A 21972-nucleotide genomic window follows, 5' to 3' on the forward strand; every position below is an offset into this window, starting at 1 on the left:
GTGGAATTCTTCCATGACCTCTTGAGGTGATCAGTTTGCATCCTGAAGCACAAGAGTTTACTACCCATTATTTAGCATGTATAGGAGTAAATGTAATCTTTGGACATAAAATTATTTAACCCCTCTTTAAATCTACCTGCAGTATTTGATTCTATGTCCTCTTGTAGTTATGAATTCCACAGACTGACTACATGCTGTGTGAAGAAATAGTTCATTTTGTTTTAAATTTACCTGCCATTTACTTTGCTAAGTGGCTTGTTCTCATTTTATGGGACTGTGTGGAAAGAAGGGACTAGATTCTTTATTGTACCATTAATAATCTTAAATACTACAAGTAAGTCTTCTTCTCCTTTGAAGGGTACATAATCCTAGTTTTTGTAGCCTCTCTTATAAGAAATCCCTGTTATGCTGCTCTGTGGCTCTTCTCCAGATGTTTTCACTCTCCGCTCTCTTTTTATGTTGAGGCAACCAAACCTGAATAAAATACTTCCAATTTTACCATACTTTGATATAACATCCTTATGTGCCCTGGATACTTTATGCATCCAAGCATACAATTTTCTTTTCCATTTGCCACTTCAATGAGCCATTAACAATAATTACAAAACCTCTTACCACCACCACCTTGTCTCAGTCCCTCAAAAAGATCATACAAGTTTAGAAGCTAGCAGCATCTGTAAGAAATTCAAAATATTTTTGCTAAACAGCTTACACTTATCCAAGTTTAATTTAGTTTGTCATCATGTTGTCCAATCTCCCAGCATACTCAAATGCATTCAGTGTCTCGGAATCCACTATGGGTTTTGACTGAGCAGAGCAACTTAGGTGTGATCATGAAACTAATTATTCACTTCTTCCTCTCAATCACTAGTAAAGGTATTAAATGGAATAGGCAGATAACAAATACTACAAGAAAATAGTAAAGCACTGAAGATACAGTTCCAGTTCCATGAAACTTATGGTTTTAGTGGAGAGACAATATAGACCAAAGAGTTACAGGATGACCAGAAGGAGGTTATCATAATGTGTTTCAGGGTTTGTTGTTCTGGCTTATTTTTTATTTAATGGTGTGTATCAGAATTTCTGATTTAGGTGGGTTACCATAAGTGCTCAGATACTATAGTGATGCGTAAGTATAAGCACCAATATCAAATAGAATCTATAGGCTCAGAGGATGGGGTTTTAAGGAAGAATTTGAATGGAGAGAGGGTGGTGGATTGGTGCACCAGGGATTACGGAAATTCAGACATCAGTATGGATGAAGGCACGAACACAAGAGTGGGAAATGGATAAAAAGGGAGTAGTTAGGTGGAAGACTTGGACAGAACATGAGTAGTAAGACATGAGAGCAGAGATGTAGAGAAAGGGGGGAGGGCAGATTAGTGCATTTTTACCATATATTAAAATCTGGTGAATTTGTTGATTATATCTGCAATGTCTGATTTCACTCACCTCTGTCCTGAAATACAGCCCCGCTATGTGAGCCAGAGTAAGCAGCGTTTTAAAAAGCATAATGGATCCATTAGGGACTGGGAAGAAGGCACCCTCTGCCTCCAGATGCAGGAGGAGGTTGTGAGTGGCTGTTCAATTGCTCTGTGGCTGCTCCCACAGTCCATAAGTTGTTATACAGTTCTGGGCTCCTGTGCCCGACATGGGATTGAGTCTGTGGGAATGAGGGCAGGTGATCTATGTAGCCCTGGATTTGCTGACCTGTCCTTTGCCCATCCTCAAAGCCACTCTTAATGCTACAGAAGAGAACATGGGGTGCACAGTCCTTTCACATGTCTTCTCAGCTTACCATAATAGGGTAACAGATCTGTGGTGGTTCTTGGACACTTATATCTTTGCCCATGAGAAGAGGTGGAGTGGGCAAAAGATTTTACCTTCTCTGAATATAAATATTCAATGTAGTCATGGGACCCAATTTTAGTGAATTAGGAAGGATCTGGGTTTTATTTAATATCTACATTAAAAGTATATAGTAAAAAGCCACAAGATGCCAAATTTGCAGAACTATACAAGCAAAAGGCAAACTAAAAAATGTGGTATATACATATTTATTATTAAAATCCAACCCAAAACAAATTGTGACTATAGTACAGTGTTAACAGGAAGTGTCCAAACTATTAGATCTTGAAGCCGATATGCCTGAGCTACTGCCTGGGAGTTTCTGATGCAAACAGCTGTCCATACTGAGGTCCTTCTTTAAGTAGTTTAGTGTTTCTTCTTCTATAGAGAAGCCATCTCTTTTAAAACTGTTTCCTGTAGCTAATGCATAGTTTATCTAATCTGTATCTGGAATGATTTCACCTGCACACCCATAGCAGTTGTGCCAAGGCAACATGGTTAGAAGACAAACACTCTAGAGAGAATTAGAAAAGGACACCAGAAGCTTGAAACTGAAAGCTAGGTCCATGAAAAAAATACTCTATCACACAGACATACACAGGATTGTGTTTTAGGGTTGATCTTGAATTCTGGGACACTGCAATTAATATTTTGTTAAGAAGAAAAATTCACCTATGGGTCACTTGTTCAAATTTAAACCTAGTCTTAGTGACAGAAAGTTATTCCTTGGCCTAAGGAAAACGAGCTAGAAGGATGCAGGGGATCTTCATTCAGCTAGATGCCCATATCAGAATGAACACCAATTAATACCCTTATTTGCTGTCTTACAATAATGGGGAAAGATTGCAGCATTGTGCCAAGTATTTGGTATTCTGCTAAAGCTGTTCAGACAGGGTGAAATCCACTTCACCCACATGTAACACAAGTTTAGAGAGGTGATTGCAGACCAGCCTGGGAAATTAAACCCCAGCCCACAACTCAGGACTTGAATGGGATTCACCTCAGGCTCCAGTTATATAGATTACTATACTAGGGCCACTGGATTGCATACACGAGTGGTTTTCAACCTGTGGGCTGCAAACCCCGGGGGATCCTCAGACTGGGTCTAAGGGGTCTGTGAAAGATTGTCATTACCATAGAACAGTGGCTTTCAACCTAGGGTCCATGAACCCCTGGGGGTCAGCAGACTATGTCTAAGATTTCCAAAGGAGGCCGCACCTCCATTTGAAATTTTGTAGGGGTCCACAAATGAAAAAAGGTTGAAAACTACTGGCATATACAGATGTTCTGTTCCTCCCCTCCCACCCCCTTCCCTGTGGAACCAACCATGGGCTATAGTGTGCAGACAGCTCTGCCTGGCTGCTCAACAGCCTCTCCCCCCAAGAGGCCTGTATGCAGGGGTGAAGTGGTGTTAAGTCACCACTTGGACAACGCCTCCCCACCCCCCTTTTAGTAAGCAGAGGATTTCAGTCTCTAACATTCAGTATCACAACCATTACAGTCACTTATAGAAAACGGGGGAAAAGTTAAGCATTTGTTTAAAAATATAATTACATTCCTCCCACACATTAAATATGTGAACAAGCTATAGAAAACAAAAGAGGTTAGAACAACTGTGTACTTCAAGATTTTCTGTGTCCCTTTAAGACTGAACATTTGGCTTGAAAAGCATCTTGACCCAGGCCATTTTAATAACTGCTTTATTTCTTGCCTTCCCTTTTTGCTTAGGGACATGCATGGTTTCGGTGACCCTGTTATGCACTTAATTTCCTTGTTTTTTACTTTAGTGTCTTTTTGCCTAGCTGTTGTTTTTTTTAATTCCCTTTCATAAGTTTTGTCACAATGGTACCTTTTGGCACCTTTACTGTTACTGGGTTGTTGAATGTAGTTATATTCTGATCACTATTATTTCATAGGTTAACTATATTTACTTCTTGAACCAGCTCTTACGTGTTATTTAGGACTAAGTCAAAAATAGTCTTACCTCTTGTGTGCTACTCAAAGGAGCAATTTTTATGGTGTTGAGAAATTGCTTTTCTAAGCCATGTATCATTGTGACATTTGAACAGTGTATGTGGGTAGTTGACGTCACCCATTTTTACAGTTTTATTAGAGTTGGTAGCATCTTCGATTTCCTGCAACAATGTGCAATCAATATCCTTTTCCTGGTCAGGTGTCAACAGGTAATCTACTAGTATATTTCTATACTTATGCCTTGGGCTAGCCATACAGATTCTACTGAGTGGTTCTTTCCATACAGAAGTTTTGTTTCATTACATTCTATGGAATCTATTAGATGTAATGCGGCTCCTCCCACCTCTATGACTTAATCTGTCCTTTGTTTTCATTTCAGCCCAAGACATATGAGGTTGGAGGGCAAAGAAAATACAGCATCTACACAGTACAATAAACTCTAGACAGTATCTGCATTCAAAAGATCAACATTTGAGGCTACCAATCTAGAACCAACTGGTCATTATTTCTACTGCTGCAATGAAAGCTCAAAAAAACCAGAGGTCTAAATGCCCCAACAAAACATTTAGATAATTATTGTTAATTTGTAGAATGATAATATAATTCTAATGGGGTTTGCACAGGAGGACCAGATTCTTGATTCTGCTCTCTGCAAAGCAGCAGGTCTCTGGCCATAAGTGGCCAGCAGATCGTTCCGCTGACAGAGGGGATAAAGCCAATTCCCGTGCTGGCCACCACCTCTGCCCACAATGGAGAGGACATGCTGGTGGAGAGGGGAAGCATGCTGAAGCTCCACTATGCTCTACCTATTGGTGTAAAGTTCCTTAGGTACCTTATGCCAGTGGTGTAAGGTAAAGCAGCTCCTAGGCTGGGGTGGCAATGCATGATTAGGGAGCCGCAACCAATTGTCTGACTAACCTCCTGTGCCAAGCACATCACGGGGAAGAGGTTTTACATCTGAGGTATAATCACTTCCCTGCCTTCCTCCGGGGCACTGCAGTAGCATACACATGTTTACCCAGGGCTGTGCTTTTGAAGGACAATCTAGACCGCTCTGTTTAAAACTATGCTGTTAGATGAGAAACCATTGAAAACAAGTATGCATCCTTGACTTGGCTGAACTTTTGGGTATAGATGTTTCGCCCCGTTTTGACTAGTAGTGCATTTAGACAATTCTGACTCAGGAGGGAACCTCCTGGGATGAAAGGAGCTCACCATTAGAGCTTGAGTTTCCTCGTATTTTAGAAAGAGATAAATTTAATATCAAAATTAAGAGAGAGCAGGGGTGAAGCCTCCTTGATAGAAACAAATTGAAACCTGAAACTTCTAAGCACTAACATTATAGTTAATGTTGGATGGTTTTCTAAGCACTGCTTTTATAGTATACAAGACTGCTGATGGTTGAGAAGGGCAATAATTTTATATTTTGTACAGTAGTACAATGATTTGCAAGGGTTCTGAGACACAATAAGGAATTACATGTTTAAAGAAAGTTTCCTCTTGCTTTTATTTTTTGTACAAATAGAACAAGGGGGAGGCACTAAAGATATTAATGAGGTTATCTATTAATTAGACATAATCATGAAGTGCAAAATTCTGCTATTATTTTACTCCCAGATAGATCTATTTGCATCCGTGGTGTAATGGAATTCAGAATTAGATCCTAAGAGATACCTTTTCGTTGTAATACGTGAGAATTTAATCAAGGAATACCTATTAGCATTAAATTAGTCTCTGCCTGTATTTTCAGATCCATTTGTCGGTTAATAAAGTTTTTAATTAAAACTGACTTTGCTTAATTCTGAAGTCAGACAGCTTGACTAATGGTGTCACTTGTGACCCCAGCAGTGTGAACAGCATGGGAAGCCAGTGTAAAAGATTGTAAATTAGTTTCTAATTTGCTTTACTTCTGGCATAAAACTGAAAGAAACATTTTATTGTTTGTTTTTTTAAAATATCATTTATGTCAACACAAATTGTAAATAAAGTTCTCTATATTAAATCACTATGGAAATGCTGCCTAGGGACTTTCAAGTGTTTTATTTTCTCATATTGTAATATAAGCTTCTTCTCTTTTCTTGTTCTAGGCTTGCTCCAAATATTCTTTCACCTCTTGTCAGTCCTCTGAAAACACTAGTTCCACCTTCCCTATTGCAGAAACATGGTTCATCATCTCCACACAGCCAGTCTCCAAATGGGCAACAGTTTTCAGGAATACCAAATAAACCATATGTTCAGTATCAAAACCAATCTGTACAAGAGGGACTGCAAGGTAACTATATTTTGAGTTTTCCCAGCTGCTGTATTCGTGTTTTAATTATTGCAGTATTTGGCAACACTGGCTGACAACATTTCCATGGAAGCTCCTGTTTTTTTTTCAGAGTAGCAGCCGTGTTAGTCTGTTGTTCGCAAAAAGGAGTACTTGTGGCACCTTAGAGGCTAACCAATTTATTTGAGCATAAGCTTTCGTGAGCTACAGCTCACTTCATCGGATGCATCCGATGAAGTGAGCTGTAGCTCACGAAAGCTTATGCTTAAATAAATTGGTTAGTCTCTAAGGTGCCACAAGTACTCCTTTCCTATTTTTTTTGAGTCCCATGGGGCTGGAGTTTTCATCAGTCAGATCAGTACATGCATTACCTACTTATAATGGGGACAAATTATAATCAGTAATAAAGCTGTGCATTCATATAGCACCTTTCATGAGAGGATCTCAAAGTATTTTGCAAGCACACATTAATTACATCCCAAAATACCTCTGATTTAAAGACACTTTAAAAGATTTAACTCTGGATCACCTTTGAAGCTGTAACTGTTTAGTCTATCAGTCTACGTAGTATTTAGGAAGCTTTAAAATGCATCGTTTATACAATAGACTATAATGGCACTTTCTGGCATTGTACCCATTTAGTATGGTTCGAGTACTACAGAGACAGGAGGTCTTGAGTTCTAATCCTAATTCTGTCACGATCTTGTGTAGTTTAGGCAAATTATTTATCCTCTGCATTTGAATTTCCCAGTCTTTAAAATGGGGATGATGCTTATTTTCCTACCCCAAAGTTGTCTTGTGGGGGATTGGTGTGTCTACAATGTTTTGAAGGTATACATTGACACTTAATATTATCACAGATTACTGTGGTAATGGAAGCTTGGATATTTAGATAACATGTTATATAATCCATATACTATATTGCTTACGTATGGTAAATATTCATCATATTACAGATGTGCAGGACAACTGTCTGGTTGCAAGTATAACCAAGCATATAAGTATACCCAGGCAGATAACCAGATTCTCAACTCTGTTCACAATTGTACCATTGTTTGAATAAGGCATTTTTCAGAAACGCACAGTTTCATGTACGATAAATGTAGCAAGTGGACAAAATGACTTGCCTGCTATTCTTTGAATGTTTTAAGGCCAAGTTTTTATAACGTTTGAAAAAACAAGATTCTGATATAAGCCCAATGGCAGGGTACATCTCTAATACATAGATATTTACCTCCCTTTCCCTCTTGGTCTCCAGGTAGTATTTTAACCTCTAGTCTGGGTCAAGTACCATAAATACTCTAAAATTGCTTGATTAGTTTTTGCTGTTTGGACTTTGTCTGAAAAGCAAAAGCATGTTATATTAAATGATTTGTGTCAAAGAAAAAAACTCACTAAACCTGATGCTCAACAGATTATTCAATTTTAAAATGACTAACTCTGAGAGGGGAAAAGTGATAGATTTATGATAGCATATAATCATATATGATTGTTATTATAATGAGCTAAATAACTACAAACCACAAGAGGACAGATTAGCAGCTCATTATAATGACAGAAACAAATGCATAGACAGAACAAGTTTTGAACCACGTAAATAAATTGACTTTATTCCTTAGAGAAAACCACATTTCCCATTTCAGCAAACCATTTCTTTCTGACTGCTGTGTTGTGTGGTTTTGAAAAAGGCAATAATTTTCCACTTTAACCAAATTTTGAATTATTATTATAATTTCATTATGAAAAAGTTCTAAAATCAATTCTGAGTAATAGCCTTTGAAACCAATTAATCTGTAATCCATACTTGGGCTTAAATTTACTTGATGTCTTTGTTTCAGTTCTTTAATGGCAGCTTTTTAAATGGGAATCTTTTAGTCAAGTTTGTTATATTTTTACTGTAAAAAAGGAAATTCTAAATATCATAATCTGTAAAACCAGTCAGTCTTTATAGAAGCACGTTAATGTTGAGAATTGCTATGGGTTGTCGCTATGGGTTGTCGATAATGAGAAGAATGATAAACCACCGTATTTGTGTCTTTAGCTAGTTACAGTAAAGTCACATGGAAATTATTATACACTGAAAGAATTTGGCAAGCAAACAGCATACTGCATTTATTTATATCTGACATGATTTCTTGTCAGAGATTTTATGGAATTTGAAGAGCTTGGATTTATTTGCACATACATTTAAATAACATGATGTATATGAGTTGTAGTTTAATAGACATATTCCAGTCATTTGCTCATTACATCATTCATTTAAAAAGCGCTTCGGGTTTTTTAGGTTATGGCTTGGGGAAATAGAGGCAAGCAATGTGTTTTCTGATGTGGTTAACTACAGCTATTTTGTCACAAATGATTTCAAAGCAAAATTGGAGCTAAATGTTATATTTGGAACGCAGTTTATTCCTTTATTAACTGTTATACTTCTACATTTACTGTACATAAAACATTTAACAGCAATCATTTAAACTGACAGGCATTTGGTAAATTCTTCAATTGGAACTTAACCTCAGAAAATTTGATTTAAATTAGATAAATAGAAGGAAAACCATTTGAAAAAATATCAGCAGAGCTCCCGTTGCCAAATGGGTACTACCCCTCTGCACGCTTAGAACAGGAAAATTTCTACGAAAAAATAATTCTTGCATGCTTCTTATTTTAGCTGCTTAAGAGATTTTTTTTTTAAGAATCTTTAAAAATGTTCCATGTTTAATTTGTGTTGAGCCATATATGGTTGTTAATTGAACCATAATTATAGGATTTAAGCCTCATCTTAGCTCCTAAATACTACTCTGTATTGTATTGAGAGACAGTTCCATGTAGAATTAAAGCTTTTCATAGAACTTATAGGAATCAAACTAAAATGGAATGAACGAAAAGAACCTTTCTTAGAAAAAAAATTTAAAAATTATATATTACATGAAGACCCTGTCTTAGTATTTCCAAAGCAATTAAAGTACAGTGCCCATAAACAGTAAGTTTCATTTCCTGAGGTTGCCTAAAATAGCCTTATTCAAAATCTCATTCATTTATGACGTGTCTTATTTGGCTACCGCACACACTGTTACGGAGGTTCCTTTGCCACTAGTACAGATGCAAAGGTAAACTAAGCGCTCATATTGTCCCAGTTGTCGTGCTACTGAAACCAACTCCTGGACTAGCAGATTTACTTTCAAACCAGTTTCGCTTTCCTCTGTGGTCTAATGACTGCTTTTTAGCAACACTTGACATTCACCCAACCTGGTGATTAACTTCCCTTTATTATCAGTATGAAAGATCACCAAGGGATTTGAGCCCCTAAAAATATTTGCTGGCCTTCTGAGCCGTTCCAGGTTGCTGATCTGGCCACTCAGAGGAAAGGATAGTTTGTTGCAAAAGCCAACCCATCTTGCTACCAAAAGAAGGTATCTCTCTTTATCAGAGAATTGCACAACTACCTGGCAGGAAGTGGCCCTACCATGTTGCAAAACCTGTCACCAGGGGGCATAGGGGAGTTCTCATCTGAGAAAGGGCCCTCAGAGGGGTAGTGGTGATGCTGAATGAAGTGAAGAAATATGAAACCGTTATTTCAGTCATCATGGGTGCAGGTGGGGGCTTCTGAAATCTTTAAAAAAAAAAAACCACCTGCCTCAGGGCAGAGATGAATGGATGTCAATGAGCTTCCTGCCTTCCGTATCTTCTAATTCCCAGGAGACTCTGTCTACCCGCTTGGGGCCACACATCCTATGGATGTTACTGCAGGTGGTTTGCCTGAGCTGATGAAGAGTGAGAAGGATTATTATACTGATAGTAATTTAACCCTTCTTTTTCTCACATCTCCCCTACACTGCTCAGAGACCCTTCTCAGTGAGACCAATCACACATTTTGAGAAACACTGATCTAGAGTATAGAAAAAGCCTGTCAAAATCGCACTCATGTCTAGACATAAAATTGACTTTGCTGTCCTGCATCATTTAGCATTTATCATATCCATGTTTAAGTGTCAGGAAAATCTGACTTTCTCGTAAATTAAATTGTGTATGTGCAAATCAAGTGCATTAGCTACAACTGTAGTTGCTTACAATTCCACAGGCTAGGATGAAGTCCCTTTGAATGAATATCAGCTCATTTTGTCATTCCCAGTAAAAATGCCACAAAATGAGTCATTTGTGATGTTATTCCAAAGATGATGATTCATCTTATAAACATACCTATAAGTAATAAAATTACTGCTTGTTAGCTGTACCTCTCAACTGAAGAATGACACGTTGTACAGAAAAAATCAGTGCATGAGGGGCATAGAAGGTGTTGCCTGATCAGCTGTCTTTCTGGAGAGCAAAGCTGTCTTGAGTGTCCTTTTTGGTAATTAAAAATCTCTGTCTCAGCTTCTCTAGTTGAAAAAGTTATTGGGACTCTGCCAGCTTAGACACACTCTAGAAGCTGCCTTGCCCCTTCTAATTTTCAGCCTTAAGGAATCAGATGTCTAGTCTTGATGCCCTGTTTGTCCATTTCTCCCACAACCATTTCTGTGCCTTTTACCATGTTGCTTCCTATGCCTGGAATACCTTCCCGTCTGGTCCTATCACTTTCCTTATTCAAGTCCCTCTTTAACACTTGTTTCTTCCACAGTGCCCTCAAGTGAGCAAACATTTCTGACAACTCTACTCATTTGAAAAGGATTAAAACCCCTACTACTGCCACCAATATTTGCATATTCCTAAACTGAGTAACTGCATGATCATATTGCTGTAACTTTTGTCCTTCCTTATTCCATCTCCTTTCTGCAGTTTTCTACACCCACCAGTCACATCACATATACAAGCTCTATAGAGAAGGGGCCAGGTCTTTTTCCTTGCATTTGTACTGTGAAGCATTTAACAAACACTGTAAAATCCAATAATCGAATATTAAGATTTTTTCATGACACTGCCTCGCCCTAGAATTGTCAAGCTACAGACACTTCACCAGTGCACATCAGGCTGCCTGTCTGAGGCACTGCTATACACCCAGCCAGTACAAAACATTGGTAGCTGCTTTTGGTAGCTATTTTCAGCACTCTTCATTTTACTGAGAGTGCTCTCTCTCTCTCTTCCCCCGCCCCCTATTTCTTAATGACCAATTATAGAGTACAACCTCAAGCAGTTCAAAAGAAACCTTATCCATAGATCTTGAAGAGCAGTGATGGATCCAGCTGCCAATGTAAAAGCTTGTCCAAAGTGAGTTTAATTCAGTTGTGTCATGTTGTTCTATTGGCTGATTTTCTAAATTACAGTGTCTTAGTCTTAGGGTCTAAAAAGATATTTAATTGGTTTAATAAAGCATGCTGGCTGAGCAAGATGAGAGAGACCATGATTATAGGGACATAGAATATACACATTGTGCCTTCCCTAGAAGTGATTTGTCTAGTAGGCAGCCTGGAAAGTCTGATTGCTCCAAGCTCATAAAGTGCTCATTTGAGCCAGTAATGCCTCATTTGAAGCCAAGTGTCTAATGGTTTCATTGCTCATCCCTAAAGTTATATAGTGATTTTAGAAGGTGTGCAGAGAGGATTTAACATTTTGTAAATGTAAAAATCAGGATAACTATTAACATCAGTCAATAAGCTACTGTACCTGAAGCTTCATCACAAGATAGTTTAGCAGCCTCTCATAAGAGCTCTTTGATTCTTTGAGCCAGTCTCTCCTAGCATTAAATAGAGGTGGCTGTTTACTCATGCCAGGGAAGGACACACATCGTTTAATATTCAACATTCCAAATTTCTAGGCCTTCTTGCCTACTGCAGAAAATACTTGTACCGTTGGTAAAATGTGCTTGGTATCTTCCTCTGGAACAGTCATCCCTTAGTACTTCAGTCATGAAATATCAAATTGTGACGAGGGACCATAGTTCTCCAGAAGTAGGACACCTGATGCTTGCAGGGTCAACCAAAAACCATGTAAAATAGTGAAACTTCCATACAAAACCTAGGTTTCACCCCAACTAGATGTGCTGCATCGTTATTAAAGAATTGAACCAGTTAGCCTGACGTATAACAGTCTGCGGTAACTGTCAGAATCCGTGCCGCCGAGTTTTGTGAACAGGAAGGAGTTTGTTACAGCCTGTGGATTGGCAATTGGTGTATTTGAGCAGTGTAAGGCATCCAGGTGCTTTGGTGATAAGCACCACTGTTACTTTTTAAACATACGAAATTAACCCCATGGTTGAAACAACAGGCTAGTTCTTCAGCTGGTCAGTGGAGCAGTGCAGATTTATAGCAGCTGCAGATCTGGCCTGACATCTTCCTTTGATAAAATTGGAGAGAAGTCATGTGACTTTCCTGGAAGAAAAGTTTCATTCTGCCTGAGTGTGGGCAGGAGAAAAAAAAATAGAAGAAAAAGTGCCATTGCCCTGTTCGGGGGAAACGGAGAAATTCCTATGACACTTACTGCTAAATGGAGAGAGAGAGAATAGGGATCCATTTACACTGGCTGCTAGGAGAAGTAAGGATTCAGATTAGAAAATAGTTAACATTAACAGTTTCATTAGTGTGAGGGATGTCCTGAGAACCCCTTAGTGCACAGCTTTGCCGACTGCTCCGAGCTCACATTGATGAGGCTGAGTCATCACCTTGTTCTTTCAGGACACTGGCACAAACCTGTAAGGAGTAAAACTCCACTCTCCATTTACAAGTACTTAGCGTGCTCTTTACTTCTAAGTGACTTTCTGCATGAGGCAGGATTTACCCCTAATTTTTGCAGGTTTCTGCTGGTGCAAGACAGCACAGGACCCCTGGTGGTAGAAAGCATGTGAGGCAAGAGATTCTAGGGAAGGAGGAGACACTAGTGGCCCCAAAATGAATTTTGCTGGCTGTGGAGGGAATGGGCCTTTTCAAAACATCCCCTCAGCAGCTTCCATTGGTGGGATTGCCAAGGGGCGCCAGCTGCAAGCTAAAGAGATCCTCCCCTGGCATAAAAGTCCATCAGAATGCAGGGTAGCACCTCTGGGCCAAACTCTTCTTGTCAGATATGGCCCACTGTGACTAGTGAAATTTTCTCATTTGAAACAAGATAGCACTTTGAAAAAGGAGAGGGTTGAAGCATTCTAAAAGGTATTTGTAAATACAGTTATCTCCTGCAATAAATAATTCATGCTGGATGGTAAAAGGCCTTTATTCAGTTACAAATCCAATAGTCTATATCAGTAAAATACTACATTATTTAACTCAGGTAAAGTTAACAGTAATTCATTATAGGCTCAATCCCACAGTGTGCTGAGCATCCTGGCCCTGATCCAGCAAAGCATTTAAGAACATGCTTAACTTTAACTAATGAGTAGCCCATTAACTTCAGTGGGGCAACTCATTCAGTTGCTCAAAGATAAGCATGTCCTTATGTGCTTTGCTGGATAGGGCCACAGTGCTCAGCACCTTGCAGAATCAAGACCAATATAGGTTTTATATTATATTATATTATTACACACAGTGTGTATAAATATGTAAGTAGAATAAAGGCTGTGGCTTGATCATTTTTCCATAGTTAAAACCCTAAGGATCTTAAAAACCCACAGTAGTAATGAAATGCTATGACATAAATGAAGCTAATATCATCACAGCAGTGTTAAACTGTGTATGCAATATCTGTTTTCAGGTTACCAAGGCAGCTTTCACTCAATACAAAACTGTTTCCATTACGGAGACTGCTACAGAACAGTGGAACAGTCTGTCAACAGTGATGTGCTAACAGGGGAATCCCATTGCTTTAATACTTTGAGACAGAATGGGTGTCACATACTCAATGCACCTTTAGCTTCAACAGGTAATTTATTCTGATTATGAAGAGTTATCCTTATGATTTTTTTTAGAAATAGAAAAAACACTTTGTCTTATTACTTAAAATGCAACATTTCATTAAACTCTTCTTTAAACAGTTAAACAGTTCTTTAGGAAAGTAGATTTGTTTTCTTTTATCCTCCAGTATTTCACCGACAGCCAAATTTTCCTCTTACTTGTGTGGGTAGACACAGTGACTTTAGTGAGCTTTTGGACAGCGCACTAAAAAAGGCAATTTTGCCCTGTTCCCTTGATATTTATTGTAAAGATTGTGTCAACATTTACACTACAAGCCCTACCTTCAGGTGTGTATAAGTCATTTCAGGCTGCAGTTCATCGTCAGGGTCTAAGTCTCGAAACTGGATTTTTGTATTCCCATGAAATTCTGTTAAACGTTACTGGCTTCGGGGACTTCTAGTTCACTTAAGAATAAAAAGTGGGATGTATTTTTTTTATACTGAGATGTACCAATTGGGAACTAGTGACTATGGGAATTTTGTTTGGAAAAGTGGCTAGTGCACATGCATACCTTTTTTCCCAGCCATATATTTGCATAATGGCAAAGGGCCTAGAGATGTACGAGAATCATTACAGTCTAGTGGATGAGCTCCCAGATAGAACTGCTCATGTTTCTGAGGGATTTTTTTCTATTTTTAAAAACCACAGTGAAAAACCAGGGAAGTAACAAAACCCAACATATTTTAAGCAATGCCATAGTAGTTAAATAGTACCAATTCCTCACTCTTCAGTTAGGCAAAACTCACTGATTCCAAAGATGGTTTTGCTGGAGGTCCTGATTCAGGAAAGCATCTCTGCTCAGGACATTCCTGAAAACATTTGCTTAAGTGCTTTCCTGGCCTGGCGTCCGAGTTAGGACTGCAAAATAAGAGCTGACATTCCTGCCCCATTGTGGGGAATCGCAGTTCAGTGTGTGTGTCGTGTTACATACTAAAAAGTACGTGCAGCAATCACTAGCAAAAGGGAAGAGTTAACGATGCCGTTTCAGCCTTAACTTTGATTTTTTGTGTGTGTGTTATTCATAAGTTTGATGTTAATAAAACAGTTGTAAAATGTTGAAATTTGATGTTCGGTTTAGACATTTAGAGAACAGACCAAATAAACTTTCCAAAAGAAATTGTTAGAGCAAAAAAAAAAAAAAAAATCATGTGGCAAAACACCAACTAGGACAACATTTGCTATTTTTTGTCTGGGGCTAACCTATTATGGTTTCTCTGCAATCAGTTTATTTTTAGAATGGTTACTGAGGTATACAAATACTTAGCATCTGAAACAAACAAATATATGGAATATATAAATCTTATCTCATCTTTCTGTGTAAAATAGAACCATTCGGGTTTGCAAGATTCATCAAGCCTGTGCTTTAATTTTTTCAGGGTTTTATAGCACCATTAATATTAATGGAGATCTCATCTCACAGGAATGCCGAATGTGACTGGCAAACAGCTGTTCCATGAATCACATTAACAGTCAATAAATTTTTTATTTTGTGTTCAGGGCTTTTGGATGGTTTACACTATCTGGAATCTAACAGTGATTTCTGGGGTGTGTGTTTATCTTGGTTTTTGTCCATTTATGGTTGTGTACCCCTTTGTATGTGGGCCCTGTCAGATAAAAAATTAACATAATATGCACCCTTACATAAGTTAATAGAATACTGTGCTCTGCAGTTAGGTTATATACACAGTGCTGACTAGACAAACAAACTGGGTTATTTTCTACTCTCATTTACTTCAGATTTACTCTGTGTATCAGAGAGCAGGATTTGATCCATAGATCAGTCAACCCTTGGTTAACTAATACAGTAAACTAATATAAATCACAAGGGGTTGCATAAGTATAAGTGAGTGCAGAATCTAATCTCTGATCTATTAAAAAACAAACACCCACCTAATTAATTCACTTGTAAGGACCTGATCCTACAGTCCTACTTAAGGCAAATCTCTTTGATATCAATGCGGGACCTGCCTACATAGGGCTACAGGATCAGGGGCCATTATTAATTATATTATGTAGAACCTAAAGGCCGCAACCAAGATTGGGGTCCCATTGTGCTCACTCCTATAAAAATACATAGTAAGAGACAGTCCCTACCCCGATGAACATGCAATCTAAATAAACCAGGGAAACAAAGCAGGAGAAATTAAATATCATTCTCATTTTGTCAATGGGAAACTGAAGCACAGAGAGATTAAGTAATTTGCCAAACCTCACCCAGGGAGACAGTGGCAAAACAGAAAACTGAACCCAAATCCCCAGAGTCCCAGTCCAGTGTATTAACCGCAAGAGCATCCTTCCTCACATACGTGTGCAATGGATATGGATGTGATTTGCTGTAAATATTAACATGTTTTCCATGTCATCCAGTCAGCCACAAGTGCCTCAATAACTGAAATACAGCTTTCCTTCATATGCATAATATTTGGTAATCTGTACTGAAGAAATACTGGTATGTCCTTGTTCTGAAGAACATACAATCCTTTATAAAGATATAACCAAACATAGACAATGCTGTCTGAGATGAGACAGAATGTGCGGAGTGCGGTGTGAGCATAACACAGCATCAGTGCTTCATGCAATAGGTGGGGTTTGAGACGTATTTGGAAGGAGGAAGCTTAGCGAGCTACTCAAGGCCCCACAGAAGAACACTGGGCTTTGGAGTGGATAAAGAAAACAAAGGGGTCAATGAAGAGGGAAGCTTGGGCACAGAAAGAAGAGCAGGTATCAGAGACATGGCAAGATTTGAAGAGGAGATCTTAGTCAAATATCACTTCAAACTGTTTCTGGGAATGGGATTTAAAGAAACCATTTTACACTATTAGGGAAACTATTCAGGTATGTTGGACTAAACTAAAATCCACTTACTATGTGTGTTCATAACTATTCTTGCTGCAGTCAGCATCAGGCACAAAGTGCATATACTGTTCCTTTTCAAACAAGTAGTATGGAGCGATGTGTATCATGTCAATGAGAGTTTGGCCTGATTAAGAATTGGGGACAAAATCCTGCCTTCACTCAAAGACATGCTAAGAGTAGGGCAGGAGAAGAGCAGTACCAGCAGAATGGAAGGTCCATTGGAGATTCTGCCAGCATCGGCAGCCAGAGGGCACCATGCTTCACAGCGCTCCTTACCAAAGGAACACCCTGTGCCCCTGATGCTGACTCCAGGGTGCACACAGGGGCTCCAGGAGCCTGACAACCCCCCAAATTGTAGAATGCAGGCCACACCCTGGGGAGCCAGCCGGTGCATTAGCCAGATTCCTCCAGGATCTCAAGAATGTATGGGGCACACATGAAACATTTCCATACCCACAAAGTCCCTTTAAAAGAGAAAAATATACAACACAATCTGTCTGCAGCACTTCCAGAATGCCATCTAGGATCTTTGTCCATCCATTGCTTTGACATCATGTCCTAGTAACAGTAATTCCTCCAGGGAGGCATACGCACCCACATCAGTAGCCAGATTATAAAGAAGCCTCATTAGGGTGACCAGACAGCAAATGTGAAAAATCTGGACAGGGGATGGGGGGTAATAGGAACCTATATAAGAAAAAGACCCAAAAATTGGGACTGTCCCTATAAAATTGGGACATCTGGTCACCCTAAGCCTCATTGTAAATAAACTTCACTACCACAATGGTACCTGTACAAAGCAGTGAATGGAAACTCATGCACAATGACACAAATTATGAGGTTAGTTTTCATATTGCCTAAGTGAGGCGTTGGCAGTGAAGTCTGCTGTCTGATTAATGTGAGGCTTCACTACATATCTCTGGGACTCAGACTTGTGCTTCCTGCTGCAGCCCTCAGATGTATTATGGTGCTAAATCATGCTCATATGCTTTTCCTGCTTTCAGGCTACGATGTAATTTCTGAAGCACAATGTGGGTCTGAAGAAGCAGTCACCAATGGAACTGACGAAAATGAATTTTTCCAAAATGGTGCTTTTGATCATTGTTTGAATCACATTCCTTCCATCTATACAGATACCTAAGAACAGCTTTATCCTTTGTTTCCTTTATTATTACTATAACTGTATACGTAGTAACAAAAATGCTCTCCCAGTACTTTTATGTAGTCTGTATCTCTATGTGCTCATTTAAATAAACACCTCACATTTACCAATCCATTTTATAAATGAATATACTGTATAAGAAAAATTATTGGAACCTGTTCCTTTGCTGTGGCACTTTGAATTTCATGCTTTAAGGGAATGAGGAGCATTTGAAACAACTTGTTTTATAATTTCTTACTAAGAATGTAAATGTAAGTTATGTAACTTGTAAAGATTTTTTTCTGAAATGTATGTTTTCAATTTGAGACTGTTGCTCCCTTTAATCGTTTTAGTTTCATTCATTGGACATTTTCTTGACTAAACGGACTTTTTTAATCACAGACCTCATGTATATAAAGCCTTCATTTGCTCAGCTGGTTTTATATTTTCAGTTTTACAAGAAAGCATTAAAAACTGGATACAAGTATACTGTTGTTTCTTACCTTCAGTCTGATAAACCCTGATCTATTCAAGAAACCCGCTCAGTTATTTAACCTAATAGAGATATTTACTTCTGAGATCGCTGTACGATCTAGGCCGGGGTGAGCAAACTTTTTGGCCTGAGGGCCACATCAGGGTATGGGAATTGAATGATGGGCCATGAATGCTCACGAAATTGGGGGTAGGAGTGTGGGAGGGGGTGAGGGCTCCGGGGTGGAGCCAGAAATGAGGAGTTCAGGGTGTGGGAGGGGGCTCTGGTGCGGGGGGGTGTGGGGGCTGAGGGCTCTGGGGAGGGGCTGGGGATGAAGGGTTTGGAGTGCAGGAGGAGGCTCCATGCTGGGTCCAAGGGGTTCGGAGGATGGGAGGTGGATCAGGGCTGTGACAGGGGATTGGGGTGCGGGACGGGCTCAGAGGTGCAGGCTCTGGACGATGCTTACCACAAGCAGCTCTCGGAAGCATGTCCCCCCTCCGGCACTGAGGCGCAGCCAAGTGGCTCTGCACGCTGCCTCATCCGCAGGCACCACCCATGCAGCTCCAATTGGCCAGGAACCACAGCCAATGGGAGCCTCCACCTACTTGCACCGTTAAACGATAGAATACCAAGAGAAATGTATTAAATATTTTTGGATGTTTTCCTACATTTTCAAATGTATTGATTTCTATTCCAACACAGAACACAAAGTTGTAAGTTACACTTTCACAATAGTGATTGCACGACAGTACTTGTCTGAGATGAACTGAAAAGTACTATTTCTTTTGTTTGGCCTTTTTACAGTGCAAATATTTGTAATCAAAAATAAAGTGAGCAGTGTACACGCTGTATTCCGTGTTGTAATTTAAATCAGTATATTTGAAAATGTAGAAAACACCCAAAAATATTTAAATAAATGGTATTCTGTTACCGTTTAAGTGCGATTAATCGTAATTAATTTTTAATTGCTTGACAGCCCTAATATATATATAATTCTCACAGCAAAATGTCTGACCAAGTATTATTATTTTATCAACTACAGTTGATTAATAACATAGTAAAAGCATCTTGATTGGTTAATAACTTAGATTGGTTAATAATTAAATCACAGAGTGATTTAATATCGTGCTGCAAAGAGCTGCACGATACACATTAAAGAGCCGCTTGTGTGCCTCGGTCTGAGTATCACTGCATGAGAGGCAACGGCACTGAATGATAAATAGAAGGAAAGAATTTAAAGACACAAGGGGAAGCCAAGAGGGTAGAAAATGTCCCTTTACTTGTTAGTTTTACAATATTCACTCAACAAACGGTTCCAACATATACTCGTTAAAAGGGCAATAGGGGGTAGTAGTTGGATGCTGCTGGTTTCCCCCTTGCTCCCACAGGCACTGTGAGGGAACAGAGAGGGGGTCAGGGCCACCAGGTCCTTGAGTGAGCTGGCACATGGGCATGCCAGACAATGAACCACTAAGTGCCACTCATTTCCAACCCACCTCCCCCACACAACTGTAGCTCATAGCCGAAAATATTCACCGATGTAAAACTGGCCAATGGCTATTTCTGAGGCTGGGTTTCCCCCCTCCCAGGCTATGTTCTTCATGTGGGTTTGGCTCCGCTCCTTTGGCTCCTGCGATATGGTCGAGGCGGGCTGGCTCGGAACCTCCTTGCTCACATGTGTGCCAGAGGGGACCTTGCAGCCAGCGCCAGCAGTTCATCTCTGTAGGCCATCCAGCTCATCAGCCAGTATTTCTGGCTTCCCCTGCTCCCTGGCTGCAAACTGAGCCTCCAGGCCCCAGCTGCCTGGAACAATGGAGGGAGGGACCATGCACTGTCATCTAACTAAGTCCCAGATGTGGAAAAAGCTGATGAACAAGAGGAAGCTTCAGGTTGGTCCCCACAGATCTGGGCGACAGAAAGCAAAATGTCGGGCACCTGACTGCAGAAAATCAGCAAATTTGACAGCAAAAAAAAAATGCTCAATTTGGTGGCATTTTGGAAAAAATACCATATTCTGGAGCTGCATAATTGACATCCACAAACCATTGAGATGAATGGGGCAATTCATAGGCAGGCATCCCTATACTGGTTTATATGCTGTTCACACGGCTGAGGTTTCCTCCACAGTCATCAGGTTAAATAATCATCATGCATACACTTTTTTTTTAATGAAAACAAAGCACAGGCCTGTGGCAAGGAGTGAATTCTGCAGCCACATTAGCTTGGAATATATATTAGCAACAAAGTCCCTCAAGAAGTAGGAGGGTACTGCTAAACCCAGAGGTTTCAGTCACCCTAGCCACTTGATGTATGTGTATGACCCATATGTCATGTTCGGATGCTCCAGAATGTACACACTGCACACAAAAAAAGTTTCTGACCTTGCTGGTGGTGGTGACAATGTTCCCAGTATGTTTTGCATGCAAAGTAATGGCGTCCCAAGTCTGCAACTAGCCTAACAATCGCTCTCAGGGAAGTATGCGTCCAAGTTCCTTACCACCATGTTGAGCTCAGCGTAACATCACGAAAGCCCAGTGCTGAGACTTTAAAAACGGCAGCATTAACTGTTTCATTGCTGATCAGTTTAACAGCTGGGGTAGAGAAGGGAGGGGGGGTGTTCCCCATAGAGGACAGAATTGGAAGTTGCCACAGAGAAAGAACTACAGAGTAAGGAAACTTCCTAACTGCCAGGGTGGTTACGCACTGGAATAAATTGCCTAGGAAGGCTGTGGCATCTCCATCATTGGGGATTTTTAAGAGCAGGTTAGACAAACGCCTGTCAGGGATGGTCTAGATAATACTTAGTCCTGCCTTGAGTGCAGGGGACTGGACTAGACGACCTCTCAAGGTCCCTTCCAGTTCTATGATTCTATGAGACAGAAGAGGGAGAGAACTGGTGAAAGGTGGCTGGTGAATGAAGCGCAACAAAGGCCAAGAATAACTGTGCTCCTGAAAGGGCGCATAGTAGCCTACCAAGAGCTGCTGAATGTGATGTCATACAGGTGTCAAAAAAAGCAGGAAACCTAGCACAAAAGACCATAGGAGCTGCACGCCTAACTTACGTACCAGGCCTGAAGAGCTACACAGCCTGCTACCGCAAGCCTTAGCAAGCTGCAGGAGCCACAATCCGTGCCACACAGGCTAGAAGCTGCCTTACGCCAGTTCTTATAATGGCCTCGGGGCTAACGTTTGCGTAATAGTTTCATGTCTTTGTGATCTTGGGAAAACTGAATCAACTTTGTGAGCCCATTCACAAGGTAGTTGTATATACATCACATTAGTTATTTGCGCTATCGTATTTAGCTACATACACATATTCCACCCTTTTGTAAACTGACATAAAGATAATCAAGTTTGTATTATATCATGAAGAACATCAAATACTTCATTGAAAAGCGCCTTGATTATCTGACTGGAGAACGCGACCTGGTTTTGGATAAGCAGGAGCTAACTGAGGGCCTAATAACTGAGGCTGTACCATAGTCCTGTGGCATAAAGCCTACTCAACTCCATGTCCTGGTATGTCTGCACTGTATTATTTTTTAAAAGCTAATACTGCCTAATAATAGCCAGGTGCTGAAACTGTACTGCCAACATTGTGACC

At 39.9% G+C, this 21972-nt stretch overlaps 1 protein-coding gene across 1 annotated transcript in view; it reads left to right on the forward strand.

The window, feature by feature from the left end:
* GLIS1 (GLIS family zinc finger 1) overlaps window positions 1–18289 on the forward strand; it is a 259142-nt gene extending 240853 nt beyond the window's left edge. Inside the window, exons 9-11 of the mRNA XM_073357637.1 lie at window positions 5910–6094; window positions 13700–13867; window positions 17760–18289. Of these exons, the coding sequence (XP_073213738.1) occupies window positions 5910–6094; window positions 13700–13867; window positions 17760–17896 (490 nt within the window). The 3' untranslated portion in view covers window positions 17897–18289. The remainder of the gene's footprint in view (window positions 1–5909; window positions 6095–13699; window positions 13868–17759) is intronic.
* Window positions 18290–21972: the final 3683 nt, after the last annotated feature.

Source organism: Lepidochelys kempii, chromosome 8, assembly GCF_965140285.1.
Source record: "Lepidochelys kempii isolate rLepKem1 chromosome 8, rLepKem1.hap1, whole genome shotgun sequence".
NCBI lineage: Eukaryota > Metazoa > Chordata > Testudines > Cheloniidae > Lepidochelys > Lepidochelys kempii.